This window comes from Myodes glareolus, chromosome 5, assembly GCF_982192425.1.
Source record: "Myodes glareolus chromosome 5, mMyoGla1.1, whole genome shotgun sequence".
Taxonomy (NCBI): Eukaryota; Metazoa; Chordata; class Mammalia; order Rodentia; family Cricetidae; genus Myodes; species Myodes glareolus.
The window spans coordinates 27,762,999-27,781,463 of record NC_142030.1 but is presented as its reverse complement, the minus strand read 5'-3'; the positions used below and the strand labels follow the sequence as shown (position 1 = coordinate 27,781,463).

Below are 18,465 nucleotides of genomic sequence, written 5' to 3'. Positions count from 1 at the left end.
CAGTGAACCATGGTGAGTGAGGATAAAGGAACGAATAAATCCAGAGAACAACCAAACCTCTAAGTAAGCTCTCATTGTGTGTAAGCCGGACAGCTCCTGCCCACACTACACTGGCCACTAGTCAAAATGACTCTTGAAAGTCTTGACTAATACAGACTTTCCTGGAGTGTGAACATCACCTCTTAGTTTGTAAAACTCCCTTAACCTAAACCAGGGTCTTTCCTGTAAAGATTAAAGCAGTCGGCATTTACTGTGCTCCCTAAATAGACCAGAATCTCCCATTTTCAGGGACAAACTGGTCTGCTTAGGTTGTATCTGTCCTTAAAGCCTCACTTTAACTGTGCGGCTTTAGCTTGAGTAAGTCAATTTTGGTTTGGCCTGCTCAATTTTGAGTCTGTGGTAGGGGCTTAGTCCAAATCACTGGTTTCCTGTAAGTGTTGCTAAAAAGAACTCGGAGGTGGAAAAGATTACTTTCTAGAATGGAGATAAAGTAAATCTGGTTTTGCATCTAGAGAGTCACGGGTTTCATTCATTGTGTTTAGACAGATGCTTCTAGCTGTGTGTCCAGCCCAGAATCTCTGCTTCCTACAAATGCACCACCTCAGGTGATTTGTCCCGAGGTCTTTGCACATCACGGGAGGCTGCCTTGTCAGACACCGTCACAACACCTTATAGTTCCCTCCTGTCATGTACCATGATTAAAATCTAATGATTGTTTATGCTGCCATGTCTTGGCAGTTGTCTTTCTCACAGGTGGTGCGTTCCATAGGAACAAAGACAGCAACCGTCAGCCTAGTTTATGGCCACGCCCCACAGCACGATGCAACCCCTGGCCACATGGTGGAGGCTGGCACCTGTGAGAGGGAGGAGCACTTAGACACAGCAATGGGACATTAACTACATCCTTTACAAAGGAGCAAGCCATCTAATGCATCCCAGTCCGGCCGGGATTAGGGCCACCAAACCTCCAGGCTGCTAGCCCAGGCTATCTCCATGGGAACAAGCAGAAGTGCCAACCACTGTGGCTTCTCTCACTCACAGATGGCCAGCAGTTGGTGGCAGGAGCCAATACCATGACTGCGAAAGAACTGATTAACACAAAGTTCAGTGTCACGGGATTGGCCTCGTCCCAGGTGAGAAGGCACAAAATCAAGAGTGTGCCATTGCATAAGGGGCATGGGAAACCACTGAGAAATGGCTATGTTGAATAAAGTGCTCATACTTAGAGATTCCTTGGAAATTATGTACATAACACTCCTATGATGAATGACACCGGTGAGTCCTGGCCATGGAATGCCAAATGCACAGTCCCAGAAGGCTGACACCTACCCATGATCCTCTGCCAAGCCGATCGAAATAAAAAAACAAAAGCCCGACAATAGGTTCGATAAGGAAATAACAGATTTATTTTAATGCAGAGTGTGAAATTTTTTTCTCTACGTTCTACAGTTTTTACCTCTCTTTTTCCTGTTTTCTTCATAGAAAGCAACTGGTTACCTCTATGAGAAAGGCCCTTCCTTTCTGCCCTTGGATCGTCCTTGCTCTTCCAGTTGTGTACCTCCTCCCACTACCATGAGCGCCGCAGCGTACACAGTCGGAAAGGGGGAAGAATGAGCTCATGTTGGCAAGAGGGTAGCTACTTCCTCCATTCGAGTTGTACTGCTGCTAACCCCTTCCTTAGCTCTCCTTCGCGACTCACAGTTTTTCTCAGGGCAGGAGCCTCAAGGTCCAGCAGGAATTTGCTATCTTGGTAGGGATGTGGGAAAGTCCTGCTACTCAGACTTTCCTCAGTGGGTGGTGGTAGCGTGTCTCAAACAACTGCTGGGCTCCCATGCTGCCTCTCCCCATGGTTACACACAGCTCCCATGGGAACAGCAGTAGTGAGCAGGTTGAGGAAGCAGATCTAAGTGCTACCAACAATCATCTGACCTCAGTGATTCCTACACATCACAGACTATTGGCCCCCATTTTGAAATCAGGCCAGTGTGTTCACAAGACGGGTACTTGCAGTAGAGTGAGCAGGAGCAGGGCACATTGCAGACATGCTACAGCATCCCGGCTTTGTCTCTGTCCATCCTCACGCCTGTAAGCCCTCTGGATGTCACAGGGCATTTTCTCCTTATTACTTACAAAACAACAAAGAAAACTTATTATAGGAAACTTTGTAATAGAAAAAGCTGCTGCAAGATTCACAATTCAAAATCACATTTCTCTCCTCCATGCACCATTTCTGTGCAATTGGCACTTATTTGAGACAGCTTTCAGAGAAAATATGTTTGTGGTTCAAAGATAAGCAGGTTTTGAGTAAACCATCAAAAAGCTTTTTTTTCCCCTTCTCCTTCACCACCAAGGGAAAAACTTCTAGAAGAATTGAGCGGAGAGCAGAGGGCAGAGAGACAGAGAGAGAGGTAATAAGAAAGAGAGGAAGGGAGGAAACATTCTGTCTGAGTTTATTAGGTATGTGGATCAATTTTTCTGAGAAATTATCAGTGTTTCAGTAGGCTGAGTGGCTGAGGCTAGGGCCTTCTACCCTTCCTCTACACATAAGGAAGTTTTGACATCAAAATTGTGAGAATGATCATAGTAAAACATGTGTGATAATTGGCATTCAACTTGGTTTGTGAAAAATCTCTGTTTTCACCATAATTACCAATCTTTTGACAAAAATCCTATATTAATCACAACACAAAATTTTGTAAACCCACCACCACCACCTATCAAGGCAGAAGAGCTGCCCCTCCTGCCTGTTACCAGCCGCAATACTTGGGAAAACAGGCCTTGCCTCTCACCTGGGCAGCACGACAGAGCTAATCCTGTTGGCAGAGGTATGGGTGAGTTAGCCCCAAAGTTGTGAGCATGGGAGAGCTGTCCCCATTACTCACCTCTCATGTGGCAACATGGGTAGGAAAGAGATGCCCCCTCCCCTGCCCGTCAACATTGGAGGCAGGTGGGAGAGCTGGCCCTGTGATTCTAAGAGCAGGAAAGCTGGCCCTGCCCCACATCTGCTGTGGCACTCGGCAGAATGGCCCCTATGCCATGCCTGGGCAACACTGGAGAGCTGGCCCTGATGGTACAGATGTGGGAGATCCAACCCTGAGGTCATGAAAGCAGGTCAGCTGGCCCCTCCCCTTGCTCATTGCTGCAAAGATTGAACTCACCAAGGCAACGCTAGAGATGAAGACAAGGGAGAGCTGGCAGGCCTACCAACCCTGAAACTACCCATACCCAAAACCAGGCTGTAGGTTGGCCCACCCCAACATCCACCCCATCTGTAGGTCTGCTGGACCATGTCAAGGGATGGATCCTGCAGACCCAGAGCTGCAGGATCTCCACGGCACAGAACAACAGCAAATAACCAAGAGAAGTCCCAGCATCAGTAGTAGAGTAGAAACCAGTGGCCTGGAACCAGACCAATGACTCTTCGCAATGAACACTTGCAAGTAAAGACACATGGACAAAAGGGTTTACTGCATGGCTCACTATGCCACACTACAGCTTCCATGAAGAGATTTCACAGACACACCCCTCTTTTCCTTTCTGTTTTCTTCTTTCTCTTAAATTTTATCCCAGGGGAGGGGGCGGGGTCTGCAAGGACAGAGGGCAGATATGCAGGGATAGGAAATGAATGGGATCAAGACGCATGATGTGAAAGACACCTAGAATAAATAAAAAGAAAGTTAAAAGAAAACAAAACTGAAATAAAAATTGTAAAAAGAAGATGTCATGGCTGAAGAGCCTCTGCACATCAGTTATTACCAATTGTTACTCATGGAGACTTGGAGGAATAAAAACTAGACAAAGAAGAGAGAAATCTAGAACCCACAGGCATCCATACACAGGAACAAGCCAAAGGGCAAAATTTGTGGCCATAGAAAGGTTACCCATTCCACAAAGGCCAGGCAGATATACATCCTCAAGAGAGCTGTGTACGTTAGGTGGTTCACACATACAATAGAGTCTGTATTTTTGTTTCAAACCTCAACATAGTTTTTAAATGCTAACAATAGAGCTTCTCAGCTGGGCCCCTTACAGAGGGCCCACAGAACCCTCATAATAAAGATATTCGGGCAGGGCTAGCTCCTAATGAGTCTACCAGCAAATAATATTCTTTTCACTTTTACAGTTTGGAATGAGCACAGTCACAAAGCTGCTATCTACAATGAGTCCGGGGCATAAATATCACCTCTTTTCCTACAGGGGAATAAGGAAGCTAAGAACTCTGAAATGTGAAACTTTGCGGTTTAGGAAATGTCACAAAACCAGTTATTATTTCTTCCTAAATGAAAATGGACTTCTCTCTGGCACTAGAGGTACAAGGTCCTTCCTGGTGGTACAACACGGTGAGCAGATGGTAGCAGAGGTTTGAGTGTTTTATTTTTGATTTTTTGTAAAAACAAAAATAAATAAAAATAAAAAAATGTTTTTTTTGTTTTTGTTTGTTATAAAAACAATCCTCTGGCAGGGTCACAGAAAGGTCAGCAGTGCCCAGATTAACAATTGCTCAGCTCTAATGGACCATCAGAGCAATAAACTCTAAGCCGGTGCTCAAGCCTGCTACCTCGCAATAGCCACCGGCTGACACCCAGCTGTTAACAGACTCTCACTCAATAGCATCAGATTTTCAGCAGCTTTGAAGCTTTCTTCTGAGCAGACAGATGCTCCGGAGCATCCCAGCTATCAAAGGCTTCTGTTTTACAGGCTTCAATCAAAGAGCACCTGGTTTGCTCTGCCCCTGAGATTTCAACAAGGTCTGAGGTCTGGATAGCAAATGGCATTCCATAATACCAGAAGATTATTGCAACATCTTCTCATGTTCAGGTGACAGTGGTGCCCTCTCCTAGTTTCTCCCCTCACACAAAGAAAAGGTGAAGGAAGAGGCCACGCAGGACATCTCACAGAACAGAAAGGAGGGGCTGGTTTTCGTGGTGTCTTTTGGTTGTTTGTTGAGAGATCCCCATGCTTCATTTGTGTTCAGGGGGTACGACACTTGACCAGAAGAGTCAGCTGTCCCTCTGCAGAATGTCATTTTACAGCTGCCATAGGAACCCAGAAAAGTCTGGGAAGGTAACAATAGCTTCAAACACTACAAAAGAGCACCCCTCACTCAGCATCTCCCTGAACACCCTAAGCGCTGCTGCTGAAGAATCTACAAACCCTGCAAGCAATCCTGCTGACCTCTCCACAGCACCCGCCCACCTCAGCTTCATTGAGAACAGACTTCAGAATAAAACTCTGAATGTAAACATCAGAGACGAGCATGCCAGATTTTCCCAAACAGCTCTGATTTCCAACTGCAAACACACCCCTACTCGTGAGTCCAAATCTCACTCCAGGAAAAAGCAGAGCTATGGCAAAGGGGTCACACAAAGCCCAGACCAGTCAACAGTAACATATTATTACTAGCCAATACACAGCCTGCATTCAAATCTCTCTAGCGCAGCACTCAGTTCTGAATCACACATCCAATCTATTGTCCCGGATCCTCAATCTCTACTAACTTGGAAAAAAAAAACCCTCAAAGTTTTCTTTTTTGAACTTGTCACTTTTTAAAGAGAAGTCCAGAGAGTAAATCTGCACCGTGCCCCACAGTCTATAGTTACCTGGTGCTAAGGCTTTTGTTCTGGATAACATCTGGAAAACATGTGACCCGAATCACTAGAGAGTCATCACATGCCTGATAATGGACTCTTTCTGGGTCGCCACATCTGGAGCAGGCTTCTATATAGTACAGGTGCCGTATTCCCCAGCATCATTAAATACCACCACTGTTAATGCCTTGCTCTTCCTCAAGGCTTGCCCACCAGTTTAGCAGCCATTGAAGACCCCTGTCTTAAGCAATTGTTCTTTATCTCCATTATTTCCTCTCTATGTGGCGATGTTTTGTTTGTGCTGAAACAATAAAGCTTGCCCGAAGACCAGAGTGTGGAGCTAGCCACTAGTTAGCATAGAGGCCAGGCAGTGGGGGCACACACCTTTAATTCCAGTATTTGGGAGTCACATACCTTTAATCCCAGCACCAGAGAGGTGGAGTCAGGAAGGGATATGGCTGGGTAGAGGGAGAACAATAGGCAGGAGGAGAAAGGAACTCTAAACATCCAGTCTGAGGACTTGTAGAGAGACAGGATACCCCATTCAGTCGGAAGACTTTCAGAGCTAAGGGCTGGCTGCTCTGATCTTTCTGCTTTCACCCCCTAATACTGACTCTGGGTTTTTGTTTTTAAGACCAATTAGAATTTGTGCTACATCCTTATGTATTAGTTAACTTTTACTGTGAGAGACTTTACTCCATTCTTAAAGATGTATCTAATTACACACCTGTGCATTTATTTGAGCATACCACTGGGTTATTTTACTTTCTTTTGGAAAGAAATGTATTAGATTTCGTTCTTTATTTTGAGGGTAGGGTTGGAGTCACATAAATGCCATAGGGTGTACGTGGAGCTCAGAGGACAACCTGAAGGAACTGATTCCCTCTTTCTGTCACCTGGGATCTGGAGATAAAGCTCAAGCGATCAGACTTGGTGGCATCACCTTTACCCACGGAACCATCACAGCAGCCCCAGATGCTTCCCTAAATCGCTATACACAGATTTAAGTTGACCCAAGGTTCTGTTATTTCCAACTGAAACTCTCTGAAAAGGCACCAGGACTCCAACAGGAAGGCAGCAGCCCTCCACGGGCCATGCAGTCCACAGGCTCTTGCTGGCATCTTCACACTCAGGAATGTGCCTCCTGGTGCTGTCATTAATCCCTCCAGCCTACTTTAGGACCTCTATTCCTCTGAAGTCAGGGTTGCTGCAGACAGGAGTAACCGGTGGGTGGCCCTAGATCTTCATAAATCTACCATGTAAGGTGCTCATTGCTATACGCAAAGTCCTTTTGCTAGACTCTGCCCTTTCTCTTGCAATTTTGTACAGAAAAAGGTGCCAACTTCCCATTCTTTCCCCAGTGTTGGCAACTGTTCCTGCTGCTTCTCCACACCACCCCCTGGAGTTCCCTACACTTGTCTACATTTCTGCCTGCTTTTTTAGGTTCTGTGTGTAGCTAACAGTGACGACCGGCTCACGCCCTAGATATTTTCTGCTAGCCCCTCTGGACCCATCTTCAACCTTCTCCTACCAGGTTAATGACTCGGGAATCTGAACACTAACCTACAGTCTTCAACATGGGACAAGAAGAAAGCGCAGTAAACCCGTAGGGGTTTGTTTGCCCCCGGAGTTCACCTTTGTCTGCTCGCTGTGACTAACTGTACTGTTCGAGCAGATGCCATCTCCCTGTAGGCATTCCCTCTGGGGTCTGGAACTCTCTTCTTCCTGCAGCTTCCACAGGCCTGAAGTTCATGGCACAAGTGCATCTTAACCCTTGATGGTCACTTGCAAATAATCCCTTTGTTACCCATGCACGGATTTCCCCCATTTTAGCGCAGCCTGGAGAAAGAGACACAAACCAACGCTACTTTAGAGATACCATTTTTAGGACTTTAAGATTTGTGTTTCTCTTTATATTTTCCATATAAATGAAAATACTGCAAAATAAACACTAAATTCCTGATTGGGGACACACACCACTCAGAGAGATTTGTTTTTTAGCAAAGAGCAGATGTAAAAAGTAAGACTTCTCCTTCTGTTTTTTTTTTTTTTTTGTAGTGAAGTAAAGGTACAAAACCAGTTCAGGTAAGTACCTTCAAGAGACACAAAAGATGGATTTTTCTTTCTGCTCACTTTTTGTCTTTGCTAATATATTTATTTTATGAAGACCTAAATCCTTTCCAATCAGTCTGCCACGAGTGCAAGTTCTACTACAATAAATATGAATGACTTAATGTCATAGCATAAGATTCTTATCTTTAACAACCGATTCAAGGACAAATCCATCATGACATGGCTTCCAGTCACTCATAACCCAAACTCCAGCTGGGAAATATGGCTTTGGATATCCACCATTCTATCACTTTACCATTGTGAACCCTAACAATTACCATTAATTTACTAATATAACTCATCCCCCACATCAGGAAAATTTTACCGAAATCTGGTATACATGTGTGTGACATCATCTGCTATAATTGCCACCGGGAGAACAAAATCGATGATTGCTACCCTTGCCCAACAAGAAGGAAGCAATCTGTGCCGACCTGGTACCATCCTCCCAAAGCATTCCTCTCTAGTCACTGAAACACACCAACAATTTAACTCAAAGTAAAAGTCAGTTACCTGCAAGTCAGCATCAAATTCATGTTTCAGGTGTGCCTCTTCTGCAGCCTCCACAAGCCGCTGGAAAACATAAAGCAATAATCAGAATCAGGAGAATGGCCTAGACTCCACACACAGTATGGGAAGACTAGGGCAATTTCCCATCTGAAAAGGATGGCTCACCTCATTGGTAGACATTACTGCCTCCAGGAAATAGAAGGACATTCCATCACAGTCAAAGTTTAGTTTCTGCCTCCATTATCTAATTATGTCTCCTAAAATAAACACACATGCATACAGACCCTGGCACTTGATTCCCAATGAGGATCCAAAATTTATCTAGAAATTGTATAACTTAGGTAGCAAGGGTCCTTCATCAAGATTTATTGAGTTTTTATGGACCCAATTCTCATGGGTTTGGGAAAGAATTCTTATTTTAATTACCTTTAATCATTGAATTCCAATTCTTTCTGCTTCAGTTCTGATACATCATTACCAGGAGATAGTTATTTCCATTTTATAATATTCCAATGCTCTTTTGATAATAAGCAACTCAATAAGGCACTCACTGAGACTAAATTAATACTCAAACCCCAGAAAACCACAGCCATGTAGAGAGCCCACTTTGGTCTCACAAGGGAACTTGTTAGAATTGAAAAATTCAAGATCCTACCCAGGACCCACCCAAACAGATGCTCTGAGTGGGCAGTCATGTGTTGAACAGGAGCCCTCTCCAGGTGCCACTGCTGTTGCTGGAATCTGGGCACCACAGACTGAAAACAGCACCCATTTCACATTCTGCCTCACCCTGGGGGTCTCGAGAAACCCGAAAGATTTCTCAGGTCTCATTCATCTCTCTGGGTACATGTGTATTTTCACTGTAAGACATGAACATCTTTAGAGAAGAGAGACATAGGATGGAAGGAAGAATGAGCAGCGCCTGGGCACACTGCCCTGAGGTTTGGCTGGATGGTAATCTTCCCAGAAGTGTCCCAGTCGGAGTAGCTTGCCAGCTCCTGGGATCACAGTGTGCAATCTGTAAATGTATCTTCATGCACTGTGACAGATGAGCGGCAGGAATAAGAGAAGAGGGCTATGCCTAGGAGAGCTTATTCTTTTCATCTTTGTAACAGACTTGGAATTGCTAAGCATGTAGCAGGGAATCAGTTCCATGAAGAGATTCACATGTAGATATCATGCAGGACTTTACACTTACATTAACAAAACCACTCACGCATTTTGAGCACTTGTTTACTTAAACACCTTTAAGAGATGTTTAATGGCATCTAAGCGCACGGAGAGCCCAGGGGAGAAATCATTGGAACATCTAAATGATCAAAAAAAAAAAAACCTGACAAAATAAAACTTCACAATAACTGTAAGGTAATACTGAAACAAGCAATGAATTGGAACAGAATAAAACAATAAAGTAGTTTATGATGGACAAATAAGAAAACAAGATGGAAATGTATAAACTGAAAGACTACATGAAGAATATTTCACATATAGCATGAATGTACCAGTATGCATAAGTGGATCATGCATATGCATCCCATATAACATTAATTCCTATGTTACATAACATAGACTGTATATATTTCATGTCTAACATAATCTGTCCATGTATACATGCATGGCATGTATATGATACATATGTATCCATAGTTTTTAGTGTTCATGTAGAGCATAACATAAAATGTATTTCAGCGAGAAACACTGCCATTCAAGGCTCCGACACAGCAGGCAACACCCCAGAGAAACAACTGGACCCTGCTGTATTACTGCTGAAAAGAGCAAGAACATGCATTCAGTGCTGACAGCAGAGAGGTGTTGAGAATCTAATTCTTCTGATCAAAGCTTTCCCATTCATTTTCAAGTTAAATTGTCATGTGCCTCTACAAAACTTAATCCTCAGAGGTATTTTCCCATCATTGTCTCGGAAGGAGTTTAGGGAATACTACTCGAGAGAAGAGGGTCAAACAGTAGCTGCCTGTCACTCACCTCATGGCAAGTGACTTAGGACAAGGCAGAACTGAAGGATGCTCCTGCCCCACGCCAGATGCAGGACTATCCCGCCTGCCTGCTGGGGCTAACGAAAGCAGACTTACATTTTCTGGGGGAATATAGAGGAACCAGACCGCAAGAACAGACTCCAATGCTGCTCCCAAGAGTCATGAGAACCAGCATCCTGAAAACTTGGAGGAAGAAGAGAGGGCATGCGACCCTTCCAGTATAAAATGGCATTCACGGAGGGTATTGTGTGCCAATAGTTTATGGAAATTGAGCCCGAGGTAAAGAAGTTCTTATTGTTAATAAAATAAAAAGAAATTAATCTTTACCTAACACAGTTGAGACCATTTGACTTCAAGTTCTGGTATGTAGCCACGGAGGGCAACAGCCTATAGCATCTCTCTCCTGAGCAAATATCCTTATCACCCAAGTCAAATGAGATGAGTTTAAAAAGTAAGTTTGATTATCACTTACAGGGAAGAAAAAAAAAATCTATTAAATTTGCTAATATTCTTAAATAAGGAATGGCCACAGAGCCTGGGGAGAGCAGCTTCTCTATTATATCCATTAGAAAGGCAGTGTACTTTTAATAATAATAAGTTAATTTTCTCTTATGTGAATTTCCCCTTTGAATTGGCAGATAGGATTATAGAATTGAATGTGGTTTTTAATTAAAATTGAATGCTGGAAGTTTTAAAAAGGCTTTGAAGACTCCAGCCTGAGCTTTGAGGTAAAGAAAACAGAAGTGGCGGCCACAACTTTCCCTTTCCCTCCTCGAAGACAAAGCAGCTCTCTGCTCTCTAAAAAAACCGGCAACAATGTAGCCGGGTGTGCACCCTAGTTCCCAGACAAAGCACCTGCCGGCTGAAAGGCGGTAATTCCTGAGGCAAGCCACCTTGCACTCTTTTTATATTTCTACATAACTCTTTCATTTTAGTGGAACAAATACAAACAAGAGCCATCTTTATAAATAAGAAACACCAGAGGCCATGGGCCGTGGACAGTATTTATAGCTGCAATGAAGGCAAAGCTGCCAAGGGGACAATGGGGACATTAAAGCATTTTTAAAGCATTTCATTGGACATCACATCTCACTTCTTGTGACAAGGACCACGTGTGTGTGCATCTCTACAACACCACAGAAAGCACCAGCTCCCATTTCCTACCCAACCACTTACATCAAGGCCAGAGGTAACGACCTCACAGAGCCCAACCTTTCCACGACGGTCCAGAAGGCAGGGCAGACAAGTCACAGGGGAAATCGGATAAGAAGAAAATGGGTTTTTGCTGTTTGTTGTTCTATTTTTTTTCTTTTGTTCCTGGTTATTTTGACTTAAGAAGGGATGAAAAGAAAGTACAGGATGTCCCGGGAGAGATAGGAAAGGTGATGGAACCTTGCTGCTAACTCCAAAGGACTTTCCTACGGACTCCCGCTGATGGGACCAGCAGGAACAAATTGTGTACAAATGAAAAAAAAATAAACGTTCCTGAAAATCCCCAGAGTTGGGGAGAGACAATTACAGATGAAAACCCTTAAAGCAAAACAGTCATATAAAAACCATATGGAACGGCAAAGAACTATTTTTATTCCCCCTGTTAAAGCTAAAAGCCCTGTGCTGTAAAAGCTGCTATAATGTGATGCTTGATTTTAACAAAGATTTCAAAACAGTTCATATATTTAGTGGGTTTTGTTTAACATTTCACAATGATACATTTCATACTTATATGAAGGCTCTAATTCCATATAAAAAATGAATCCTTCCTCAAATAAGGTTGGAATTCAACTACAGTGACTCAGAAGAAAAACCTATAACAGTTAGCCTGGATTTGGGTTCAGAGATGACTGGTGCAGACACAGCCCGGGAGCTGTCATTAACACTGAGGCCAGGTGTCGATTCTGTCGGAGCAACACAAGCTCGATTTACAGGGGGAAAACATGGAGTCATCAAGGCAGCAATCCCAGGCACCGCTGTATCTAGAATGGCACGGTTCATTTTCTTCTTCCCCTAGATCCTGTGAATCTTGTGTTAGGTGCTAGGGTTTGAAGAATTACAGCCGTGGTTCTCACTGTGCACTCAGAACCAAGACTGCCAGCAATGTGGGAAAAGGGAGGGTTTTGAACGCGACGTGGGAATGGCTCCTAGTTTGAGGACTGTGGAGATCCAGGTTTCTCACAGTCATGTACTTCAAAGCCAATAGATCCCAGAAATAAAATGACATTTCTCTATCTTCCTTAAGGGTTGTAAGTACATCAGAAGTCATTTTTGGGAACCCAAACACAATGAGATTGATTTATCCTGAGATGTACGAAACACTTCTATCTTACATCAAGAGTCATAATCCATTTAAGAATCACAAGTTGAGGAGACAGCTCAGATGGGAAGATCACTTGCTCAGCAAGCCTGAGGCCCTGAGTTGAAATCCCCAGCACGCACATAAAAATCCAGGCATATCTGTGCATATATATAGCCCCAGCACTAGAAAGCAGAGACAGGCAGATTGTAGGAGCTCATTGTCTGACCAGCGAAGCCTAAACAGTGGGCTTCTAGTTCAGGGAGAGACCTTACTCAAGGAAATCAGGCAGAGCCTGCTACAGAAAGACACGCGATGGCCCTGCTCTGGCTTCTGAATAAGCATGAACTGGTGTCCATACCTGAACACTCATGTGCGTGTACCAAACACAAACAACATATATGACACACAACATACCACACAAACACACACAGAGAGAGAGAGAGAGAGAGAGAGAGAGAGAGAGAGAGAGAGAGACCATTACATTGAAAAATGCTAATTTTTCAATGAAAATTTACATTTTCATTCCTGCTGATGCTGAAATCCTTGCCCACAGGTCTTGAAAGGCACTTCTTAGCACTCTAGGTTCACAGAAGGGGCACAAGGGGAAATGGCTCTTTACAGATAAAGGGTGAAGAATGTTACCAGGAAGGCAAGGACATGTGCCAGAAACAGCAAGATCCAAGCTCTTAAGAACTGGAAGCATTCAGAAGAAAGATAGATACCAAGGCAATGTCTAAGATGACAGGACTTTGAGGGTAAGTCAGTATTTTGGAAACATATATTAGTCAAAATCCAAACAAAGACTGCGTATTTGGCTAAACAACAAAGGGATGAATCTAGAAAGATTGACAAAGGCAAGAAGCAGACGCCAGTCAGGGCTTCATGCTTCCCACCACTATGCTGTGGCTACAGTTAAAATCATATCTGGGGGCCTAATCATATTCTGTAATCTTTATTGATACAAATGTTTTTACTTTTCAATTCCAATAGAAGAGGCAAGGAGAAATCACTAACTGTCAGGAAGATTGCTCTTCGGAGAAAAACAGCTTGGAAGAAGGCTTCATTATCTCCTTTGTTCCTGTAGAAGGAATAAGCTTTGTTGCACACGAATGAACGTTTTGTATAAAATGACCTTCTGCCTGAAAGCCACAGAGCTCGCTTCTGCTCCACAAACGGCAAACATTTCAAAGTGGATTTAAAAGGCTCATCTATAAGGTTTCCAGAGGAAGCGGGTACCAGAACAATGGGCCAGACACACCTCTCCAGTGTGTCCCGTGCAGTGATCCTCCCTGCCATCATACCTCCCACTTCCTGCCTGCTTCCCACTGTGGAAGGCTGTGGAAGGGCTTTTTACAGGACACAATAAGCCCAGGGTTTCCATCAGGAGACAGGATCACAATCAATAGCAAATTATCTTTGTTTCCACAGGAGGTACCTGTTATCAACTTGAGGCTGATTAAATTAATAACCTGTTATCAACATGGTCAATTTCTAAACTAAGACCATTTCATTCAACATGCCAGGCTGCATTTGCTCAAGTGTGGCATTTGCTAAGCTCTGAAAGATGGGGACAGCCCAGCTGTGCTCAAAGAACCAAGGGGCCTGGGGAAGGTGGGAAGGAAAGACAGTATTAAGCACTAGCCCAAGACCCTTTTCCCAAAGGATTCAGTATTTAAAGAATGACTTTCTACTGGGCCCCTGGATGTGTCTTAGGCTTGCCCATCAACATTAAGGCTATTTAGATGGAAAACTAGACAAGTCCACTCTGGGCCCTTTGGCTGAGATGACTGGGGCATTTTCTTTGTGGATAACAAACTCTGTGTGTATGTATGTGAGCATGGTACATGTGTGTGGCATATGCGTACATGTATATGAAGAAATATGAGCCTGCATATGTATGTTCAGAGGCCAGAGGAGAATGCTGGGTGCTCTGCCTCATCACTTTCCAGCTCATTCCTTTTTTTAATTTATTAGATTTTTTTTAAAAAAAATACCAGTCCAAGTTCCCACTCCCTCCCCTCTTCCCATACCCTCTACATACCTTCCCACCCCACCCCCCTCTAATCCTCAGAGAGGGTAAGGCACATTGCCTTGTGGAAGGTGCAAGGCCCTCCCTACTATATCTAGGCTGAGCAAGGTATACATCCAAAAAGAATAGGATCCTAAAAAGCCAGTACATGCAGTAGGGATAATTCCTGGTGCCACTGTAGTGGCCCCTCAGTCTGTCCCAGCCATGCAACTGTCAACCACATTCAGAGGAACTAGTTTGGTCGTATGTTTGTTCCTTCTCAGTCCGGCTGGAGTTGGTGAGTTCCCATTAGCTCAGGCAACTGTTTTAGTAGATGAACCCATCATGATCTTAACATCTTTTCTCATATTCTCACTTCTCCCACTGTTCAACTGGACTTTGGGAGCTCAGTCCAGTGCTCCAGTGAGGGTATCTGCCTCTGCCTCTATCAGTTGCTGGATGAAAGCTCTATCTATGGTGATATTTAAGATAATCATAAGTCTGATTACAGGGCAAGTCAAGAGCGCCCCCCTCTCCTCTATCGCCCAGGGTCCTAGGTGGGGTCATCCTTTTGGATTACTTTTCCATCTCATTCTGTTGAGATTGAATCTCACAGTGAACGTGGAGTCAGGCTAGTGGCCTGTAAACTCCAATGATCCTTCTGTCTCCCACTGCCAAAGATCTGGGGTTCAGGTATACATGCACCACATCCAATACACCAGAACTATCTGGACCTTCCCACGAGGGTAGGCAAGGGTAGATGAGAACATGGTCTGATGAACAGCCATTTGTTTCCACAACGAGAAGAAAGGGTTTTTTCCTGTGACCTGACATTGGTGGATAAAATCCCGTTCTACTCTTCATTACAACCCTCCCTAGGCTTCCTTGGGGTGATGATTAGAACCCCAACAGCAGAGCACTGAAGCTAGTGCCCAACCAACAAGGGAGAAGGGAGCATCTCTCCCACGATCAGATGAATCACAGCCAAGGTAACAAGGGGCAAGTACAGTTCATAAACAAGTATTTCTTAAGAACCCATCAGATAACCAGAACCTCATCAATCACTGCGTGGGACCTCAAGAAACAGATCTTGGCAGCTTCTGGACCATTTTTAAAAACTGGCCTCGAAATCCAAGGACAAGGGTCTGAATCCAGGCTTCCTGCTCATGTGCTGTTTGGCACTGGATGAATCCGCATGGCTTTGCGTTTCTCTGATAAGCTGGCACGAGACCATGTTCATGCTGCACAGCAGTGCGGGTGTGTACACATGAGGGAAATATGAACAGAATATGCTTCAAGGATTCCACACAGGCACGAGAAGACAGGGTTCAGAAGAAACAAGATTTCCCGGCAGCAAACAGCTCGATGGCGTGTCGGCGCCTCCCACGGCTGGCTCTCAGACAGAACTTGGAGGAGGGCCTCAAGTTCACAGTTACTTTGAGGTTACATGAAAGCTAATCCTATTGCCAGGGAAAGGACTCCAAAGTTCATACTCAGAAACACAAGGCTGTGCACCTGCTCCTTCTATGCTGCGTTTAAGAGCCCTCCACTCCCTTTTTCAGCTCCACTGGGAAAATCTGTGACCAGTGAGGCTGAAAATGGAATAGATTGAAAGGTCTGACTGATATCCTCCCCGTGACAGGAACATGGGGATTAAGCTGTTGGACAAAGCAAGTTCCTTTGATGGATGCCCAGCATGTGTGGCAGGCAGCCCTGAGCCACTAGAACCACCTAAGGTTAGGAAGTCAATGGGTCCTTTCGCCGCAACAACATCCACAATGACTCAGAAGACTTCGCCTTCTCAAGGCGGATTGAATTCAGTCTGGGATGGGGGAAAAGCTGTTCAAAATTCCCCCTTTGCTTTCTCCTTCCAAATGTTTACAAGAACAATTTCAGTTTGTGGAGAGAAGCATGTTGTCTTGACCTCAAAAGCTGGCTCTGGGGTCACAAAACGGGAATTTGAATCTAGGCTGTGACAGTATTCTGGGCCAAGGTTATTATCAGATAGTAAATGCCCACTTATGCTAGCTTTTTCTGCTGTTGTTGATACTGTTAACGACCAAGAAAATGATGGTAGTGATGGCGGTGGTGACTGATGGTGATGGCGCATTCACAGTGACAACAGGAAAAAAAAGCATAGCCAGTGCGGTGTGAACAGGAGGGCCACACAGCGTGCCAACAGTTGACCAACACAGAGCTCCACATTTCCTGACATATGCACCAAACTGCCCTCAGAACCCCAGTCAAGTGCTCCAGGTACGTCTGTTCACTGTCCCCTGAAGGAAAACACATAGATCATCTCAAGTTCACACACAGGGAAAACCAAGTGCAAAAAGGTTACCTTTCTAAGAGATCCACAGCGGAAAGCAGGCAACTCTGCAGGGCATGGCTCATGGTACAGGATGTGTCTTCAAAGATGTGATGGTGAGCCAACATGAAAGGACCAGGACAAGTGATGGGCAGTGGCCGAGGATCCCTAACTGCTGAGCTGTGGGGAGGGGTCCTGGAGGGGGAGCAGGCAGGAAAGGAGCAAGGCACCAAGACAGCAAGAGAGGAGCAAGGAGCAAGGGCAGAGAATGGGGCTGAAGATGCTGAAGGTGCCTGGGTAGTGCCCATGACAAAAGACTTTAAAGAAGGACGGGTTTGTCTTGGCTCTGAGTTGGGGGCACAGGCGGACAGTTCATCGTGGTTTCAGAGGCATGGCAGGAGAAACATGAGGCCCCTGCAGACAGGAAAACGGGGAAAGATGAACGCGGATGCTCAGCTGGCTTCCTCCTTTTTCCCATTCTTATTTGTTCGTGGAGTTCAGCACATGACCTGGTGCCAACCACACACCCTAGGTCTCCCCTAGGGAGCATCTTTAGAAATGTCCTCACAGACATACCTGAAGGTAAGTCTTCCAGGGGACCCTGAATTCAGTCACGTAGACCGCCACAGCTCTGTACAGTAGGAGGTACACTGGGCTTAAACCCAAACGATAAGATCCAAACTTGAATTACTCTTTTAAACTCACATGGTAGCAATGCTGGGATAGAAACTCAAAGGGATCAGTAGTGAAACAAAGAAAAAGGGGTCGTTTTGACATAAAGTCCGTTACATTTGCTCCACTCTGTGACCTGGTCATGGCCCTTGGCTTTCACCATGACCTAAACACAAGCCACACCCCTCCCTGGCCAGCAGAGCTCCAGCTTAGGTTCCTGACAGATTTGGATACTGGAAAAAAGAAAAGTCAGCTTCTCCTGGAGAGGGCCTGTTAAATACCCTACAATGGCAGAAGGAGGACATCTTTTGTCAATGTCACCCATCTAGGTGTCCTTCTGCAGACAGCTGAGACCATGGGCAATGGCTCTCTGTGATTCTAGTACCAGTACTTCCTGAGCCCCTAAATGAGGCAGCCACGTCCCTGGTCTTTGCTCCCTCAGTTCCACCAACTATATCAGAGACTTCTTCATGTGTGAAATCCCTGCCGGCTGAAATAGAGGAAAGGTTTCTCTTCCAATCACCCACTGGCAGGGAATAGAGCAGGAGTCAATGAGTTCAGAAGACGGGCGAAGGCAGTGGGGAAGTATGACGCTACTGAGGACAAAGCGGTGGCAGTGAGGTGACGAAATCCACACTTGTGATGATGAATCACGCTAGCCAACTTGCTTGGATTTATAATCACCATGGAAAACAAACATCTGCACAGCTCTATAAGGGAGTCACTATATTATGTCAACTAGGGTAGGAAGACCCCAACTTAACACTATGGGTTTAGGTCCTAGGCCGCACGGAAAAGAGAAGGCTAGCAGCGAGCTGCACTGTCACCATCTTTGTCCCGACTGCAGATGAAAGTGGCCAGGGGCCTCCTGCTGCCGCCGCCAAAATTGCATTGTGGGGGACCACACCCCGAAACTGTGAGCCGAAAAGACCCACCTTCCTTCCTTGCTTTCAAACAGCATTTTGTCCAGTGATGAGGAA

General features: G+C 44.9%; 1 protein-coding gene across 2 annotated transcripts in view; it reads right to left on the bottom strand.

Annotated features, from left to right (window-relative positions):
• The window catches only part of Cacna2d3 (calcium voltage-gated channel auxiliary subunit alpha2delta 3), an 837,667-nt gene that overhangs the window by 558,242 nt on the left and 260,960 nt on the right, over positions 1-18,465 (bottom strand). For both annotated transcript variants that reach the window (XM_048421249.3, XM_048421250.3), the window contains exon 4: positions 8,214-8,273. In XM_048421249.3, the coding sequence (XP_048277206.1) occupies positions 8,214-8,273 (60 nt within the window). The remainder of the gene's footprint in view (positions 1-8,213; positions 8,274-18,465) is intronic.